This window comes from Antrostomus carolinensis, unplaced genomic scaffold (genome assembly GCF_000700745.2).
Source record: "Antrostomus carolinensis isolate BGI_N321 unplaced genomic scaffold, ASM70074v2 scaffold17460, whole genome shotgun sequence".
Classification (NCBI taxonomy): domain Eukaryota; kingdom Metazoa; phylum Chordata; class Aves; order Caprimulgiformes; family Caprimulgidae; genus Antrostomus; species Antrostomus carolinensis.
In genome coordinates, this window is record NW_010289247.1 from 13,055 (window position 1) to 19,649 (window position 6,595).

Genomic DNA, 6,595 nt, shown 5'->3' on the forward strand with positions numbered 1-6,595 from the left:
TCCATCAAGCAAGGCTCTCTGACAGATACATTCCTGACAATGTTGAACTGTCAATTATTAGAGTGACTTGAAAAGTAGAAAAAGTTTCACTGAAGATGTTTCTTGAAATAGTTTTCATCCCCTTTGCTGTTACTAAGAAGCTATATTTCATTTTTCTCTCTGATTTTTCAGGGACCGCCTTAGAACGACCACCAATGTCCTGGGGGATTCTTTGGGGGCTGGCATTGTGGAGCATCTCTCCCGGCATGAGCTAGATGCGCAGGACTGCGAACTTGGTAATTCTGTGATAGGGGAGAAAGAGCAGCTCTCCCACCTGGTTTGCCCACAGAAGGACACCCACAGGCACCCCAGGAGTGAGACAGCACTGTGAAATCGAGCAGCAGAGTGCAGGTTAATGCTGTAAAAAGCCAAGACTTGAAACAGAAGTTCATAGTGGAGGACAGAGAAAGATCCACTCTCCAAGACGCACACTTTTCTCCCTGCTCTGCCACACGCAGTCTTCCCTGCTCCTGTTTCTCTCACATCTCTTTCTGACTGGCATTAAAGAGGAGAAAATTTAAACTGCAAAGAAAGTTTTATTCCACAAAAGCCTGATTTAGTCATTCTTATGTCCAAGAGTTAGACATGAGTAAAGAAGACCCAGTGAATAAGCTGGACTAGGAGCTCCTTCATTCTGAGCTAAAGTATGAGCAGAGCTAAGGGTCAAGGTGTGTCGGGGACACCATCACCTGTGGACTGGCACCAAAATGTTGCCATGAGGACTCCAATCTGCAGGATACAGCTGCAAAGCCTTCACTTGGTCAGTGGCTTCCCCTAAGCAGGTAAAGCTTTTAGCTTTGGCCATTTGGAGATCTCTGGAGATCCTCAGCACTCTTGTTCAGCTCTTCACTGGCAAGAGTGTTCATGATCAGCACAGTGTCCTCCTTGCTCACAGTGCTGGTGGTTGCACAGATATGCAGATGATGCTTCCTGAGAGCTTCTCACTCCTCTGGCAACCCTCCTGGCTGCAGATACCAGGAAGGAATGTGGGACCATACAGCAGGGACAGGGCTTACTGTGCTGGCTGGTGGCACAAATAGCGGTCGATAGGCTTTTCATTAGTGGAAGCTGCTAAAGGATTGTGAAAGCAGCAGACAATTAAAGAATTTATTATATCCATTATTCAGCCTCTGAAACAGCTCTCCCCTCTACCAAGCTCTGCCAAACACCTGTTAATTTAATTTCTCTTTAAGCAAGCTGTTCTCCTCTTGGTGAAACCAGAAGAGGAAACACAAAGTTTAAGAAGTTTGCCCACCTGAGCAGCTGGGTGGTACCTCCATGCTGGGAACCACCCCAGATTTGCTCAGAAAACAGTTTCACTCCTCATCACAAGACACCTAAGGAAACTGTTCCTTTGCTCATCTTTGGCTATTTTCAGAAATGACATCCCTTCAGTCACATTGCTCCAGAACGTGCATCGAAATATCTCTGTCTTTCTACAGCTTCTTATCTTTTATAGGCAGTACCCAATCACTTCCCAACACTCGTACAAGTTTGTAAGACCCCAGACTTAGAAATTCAGGACAGATTTCTCAGTTCCTACCAAATGGAGCTCAGATTCTGTTTAACACACTTGGACATAAGCCCACATGACAACCAAAACAGCTCAGAGGCTCAAGCAAGAAGTAAGGACCTGCTTTGTCCATGATCCATCCCCCTTCCCTGGCGTGGCCAGGAACTCAGCCTGTATCTCTCATTCCAGTGAACAGAACCAGCAGGGCTTGCTCCATAATATCCAGGTCCATGAACATCCAGAAAATGTCTAGAAAAATACAGGAAGATGGGAAGGATCCACAGTTTTCTGGCTACTCCAGTGCAGCTGTCCTGCTTTAGGAATGGCTGAGCCCAGAAACAGCAGCAAGCAGCCTCCTGTTGCACAGCTGAACTATCTAAACTGGGCAGCTTTTACCTGAGGTGTGCTCATTATTCCAAAACCAGTGTATCACTTAAACCCCTCTACCCTGTCTTTCCACACCAGTTCTTTTCATCCAGAAGCCCCAGCCATATACTCACAGGTGCACCTAAGTGGACCTCAAGAAGTAAGACCTCAGAGGCATCAGCTGGAGTCAACTTTACCAACCACAACTGCCCAACTGCCCATGCTTAGCTCCCCAGCACTAACAAAGCTTCCTAAAACACATCTCTTGAGATGTCCAAAGCCAGATCCTGAGGCACTTCTTGGTTCTTCAGGAGTTGCAGGATTACATATTGGCATTGCCACATTCCACATCCTGTAGGCAGAGTATTCTGGTTTTCACGGGCTGGATGATTGCTGGGAATCTGAGATGAACGGACAAAGACATCTCTTTCACGTAAAAGTGGATAGCAGAGCAGCGTAAATAGAAGTGTGCTGTATGTAGCTCCATTTAGCAGTAGTTGGCCCCAGACCCGGAGGCAGCTGGCTGTCCCCTGACTGTAGGAGGCAGGTAGCTTATTCTGACAAGAGATCTGCTCTAGCAGGGGGCAAGTGAGCAGGATAACAAATTATTATCCTCCTCTCTGCAGCATTTTTGTTTATCTTGTATGAATACTATTATAATGTCTGCTCTTCTCCTTTCTAGACTAAACAGACCCAGTATACTCTCACAGGTAATAATCATTCACGTTCCTCTCCTCTGGACTTTTTCCTCGCTGTTCCACATCTTTCTTAAAGTGGAGTAACTAAAATTTGACACAACAGACCAACTAAAGATTTATTAGTGCTGAGCACTGAGGAAAGAATATTTCATGTACATTAAGATTTAGATCTTAGACTCAAGTTCCCATAGTTTGGTATGCATAGTTTGCTATGCATCAGCTGATCGGGTTAACTGTCCATGATGCATACATACAGCAAATTCAAGTCTGTTCATCTGATCTTAAATCTTAGTGAGGTTAGACTCTTACTTTGATGAGATGGCTGTATCTAAAGACTGGATCTTTATCAAAGAGTTTTAAGATACACTGCATTAGCTTGTATCTGTAGTGAGCTAAGACAGCACTAGCTTATCATTAACAGAGCTCAGCTGACATGAGTCTAAACCTTCAGAAAGAACAGACCTGCTTATAAAACTCAATAAACTGCTTTGTTTTTTTCACAACAGCATGATAGCATTGACTCCACTCCAGTGGTAATACATGATAATTCCTACATCATTTTAAGCAGAACTGCTGCCTAGCTAGTAATTTCCCAGCCTGTGTTTGTGCAGTTGATTATTGTTACCTAAGTACAGTAATTTCTATTTGTCCACATTGAACTGCATCTTGTTTTTCTTTTTTTTTTTTTCCCCCCAGACTATTTGTCCAACTTTTCAAGAAAGCATTGAATTCTAATCCTGAAGAGACTTCCTGTACATAAAGGGCAAAGAACTGGAAGAAAAAAATGTTGGATTGGACTCTATCTCAAATGGGAGTTAATTCTGGGAAGTCCTACGGCTTGCGTTATACAGAGAGTCGAAGCAGATGATCACAAGGGTCCCTTCTGGCTTATAATATATGCACGTGCTTTCTGGTTTAGAGATATTGCAAAGGGTCCTTCCAGCCTCATCATTTTTAAACACTATCTGGGAGGATCCTAATGATACTTTAATAGAACTCAGCAGGAGTCTAACCTGTTTTCAGTTGCTGTTAGCAGACATGTAAACATACCACAAAAGGGGCTCTCCATACCACATTGCATCAACGTGACCTCAGATGTTCCCACGAAGTAGTACACTCCAAGCCTTGCCATTTGTGATTTCCTGCTTTCCACACAAGACTAACGGAGCACAAACAAGTAGAGGCCTCAATTTCATATATTGCAAACCTGTCTCCCATGGGGAATTTCAGAATTCAGCTGATAGTTTTTAGCTCTGGTGTTTACCCATGTTGTTAACCAGTTTATGATTGGGATTATCTGTTTACAGTACCTGAATAGTAAAGTCACAAGTTTGCATATATATATATACACACACCTCTCTCTCTATATATATATATATGTGCACAAACATACGTATGTATAGAGTTAATTTTTTTTGTTGCTAAACCAAGAAGAAAAGACAATACTAAACTCTCACTCTGTAAAGCTGCATACTTCATTTTGATGGCCACCTTGATTTACTCAACTAATCCCACCCTTGAAACAACAGCGGCTATTTTAATTCATTCCAGTAACAAGTCTTCCAAAGCAAAGTTTACCAGGAAGGCCCTTGATGCATGCTGATTTTTGAGTTGTACCTGCTGGGGATGTTAACGAGAACTTCTCAAGGTATAGAGAAAATTCTCCGCTTCACCTTTGACTTCCCTGCGCACGTCCCAAGGACCCACACCCCCACTGCATCTGCCAAAAATACAAAAGTGTTCATACTCCTCCCAAACCCAACATTGACCTTGTACTAACTCAGCCTTCAAAACTGGATAACTGGAAGCATTAAATAATTTTATCAACTGTCTTTTAAAATTATCAGATATTTGAATGTTTATGCAGTCTTTCCTTTACTGCAGTCCTGCTGCTCCTACTTGCAGAAACTTTCCAAGTTTCTATTTGCAAACAGATTTATTCCTAATGATTAGGTGAGCAATATTTGGGGTGAAACAGAGAGCTATCTCAATGCTCAATACACGAGGAGCTCTTGGATTAGGACACATCTCTTCAAAATTAATTTTAAGACAGAAAATCCATGAATATTGGATTTTCTCTCTTAAAATTCTCTCTTCATGTCCAACTCATGAAGTTTAACAAAATACGGATTTTCAGATGATAGGCCATGTGTCACATTACGTATGTGATAGCGCACATTGTTTCAGGAGTCAGATCTGCCCATGAAAACTGCCCTGAAATTGTATGTCCTTTTGCTCTGCCCAAGGAAGAAAGAGAGAACTGGAAATCAGTGCTGTATAGCATGTTCATAGCATTCCGGCAGTTTGACCATGTTAATTCCCAAGGGCTTTTTCTTCATGCTGTGAGTTTCAGTGTTAATAAAGATAGTTTGCATATTTGAAAAATAAAGGGAATTTTTTCCACAATGCTTTCCCATGATGGTTTTTTTCTATTAATTTTCCTCAGGACCATGACCTTACAAAGTTAGGGATGTCTCTTTCAGCATTACATATTACACTTCCTTATCTCCATGTGCCTGGGTCATGGTCAAATACTAAATTCAGATTTTTACAAGGCCTTTCCCTAAAGATTTTTCTTTGATGTCATGTTTTGCATCTGTCCATAAACTGGTAAAGCTGCATGAGACTTACTCCACACTCAGTACACAGCACACAAGCACATATTTCCACCTAGGAAATCCACCCCAAACAAAGGTTATGTGGAAGGAGTCTCCGAGGCTTAAACAATAATGAATTTACATTACTTGGTGAAATGTTGCATTAATGGTAAAGTGAAAGCTGTAAGTTCTTCTCCATTTGATATCCCTTTTTCTTGTCTTCTGTTCCCTAAAGGACAGGAACCGAGGTGAATAACACGGTAGATAGGGCAAGGGTATCACCAGTCAGGTCCCAGTTCCACAGTACCCAAGCAAGGCAAGCAGCACAGGCTCAGAGGTGATGGCCAGGTCCAGCCAAGAGTCCAGACCATAAGACAAGAGCATGGTGATGAAGCAGGTCTGAGGTCAAGCCAGGTCTGGTGATTGCTGCGCAGGCACATAGTGACAAGGCAAGGCTGAGGTCAAGCTCTGAAAAGTTAATCCAGAGGTTGAGGTTCAGATCAACAGGGTCCACAGCCAGGCTGAACTCCTCCAATGCTATAGCTCAGGCTATGAAGGAGCTTAGAGCTCCTGGGCTCCTGAGTGTGGGTAGGAGCCCCAAGTGAGGCTGCCCAGGGCCATTAAAGCCTGTGAGACAAGTCCATACCTCCTGCCCTCCCCACCATACAGAATCTCTCTGTGTACCACACAATCTGTGTGGTTGAGGTAGTTTGGTTGAGGGATCTCTGGAGATCATCTAGTCAAACCCCTCTGCTCAAAGCAGGGTGCACCAAAGCAGGTTGCTCAGGACTTTGTCCAGTTGCATTTTGAACATTTCCAAGGATGTAGGTTCCCCAACCTCTCTGGGCAACCTCCTCCATTGTTCAATCACCCTCACAGTAAAAATGCTTCTTTGTTTAAACAGAATTTTTTGGTTTTCAATTTGTGCCCATTGCCTCTTGTCCTTTCACCACATAGGACTGAGAGGCTCCCTTGAATCTTTAAATCTCATTTAATCTGGGCTCCCCAGTACAAGAGACATGGACACACTGGAGAGAGTCCAAGGGCCACGAAGATGCTGAAGGGACTGGAGTATCTCTCATGAGGAAAGGCTGAGACAGCTGGGACTGTTCAGCCTGGAGAAGGGTCAGGGGGATCTCACCAAGGCACATAAATACCCAAGGGGAGGCTGTTACAAGGTGGAGCCGGGCTCTTCTCAGTGCCAGGACAAGAGGCAAAGGGCACAACCTGACACACGGGAGGTTCCCACTCAACACGAGGAAACATTCACTGTCAGGGTGACCGAGCCCTGGCACAGGGGGGTGCCCAGAGAGGGTGCGGGACCCCCCTTCCTGGAGATACAAAAGCTGCTGGACACACTCATGGGCAACTGGCTGTAGGTG

The 6,595-nt window shown here is 43.9% G+C and overlaps 1 protein-coding gene across 2 annotated transcripts in view; it reads left to right on the forward strand.

Moving 5' to 3' along the window:
• The window catches only part of LOC104526322 (excitatory amino acid transporter 4), a 13,253-nt gene extending 9,909 nt beyond the window's left edge, over window positions 1-3,344 (forward strand). Inside the window, exons 9-10 of one of the 2 annotated variants that reach the window (XM_029085420.1) lie at window positions 172-275; window positions 3,313-3,344. In XM_029085420.1, coding sequence (XP_028941253.1) covers window positions 172-275; window positions 3,313-3,344 — 136 coding nt within the window. Of the gene's footprint in view, window positions 1-171; window positions 371-3,312 lie in introns of those variants that run through there. The other variant, XM_010169756.2, reaches the window with a different exon arrangement.
• Window positions 3,345-6,595: the final 3,251 nt, after the last annotated feature.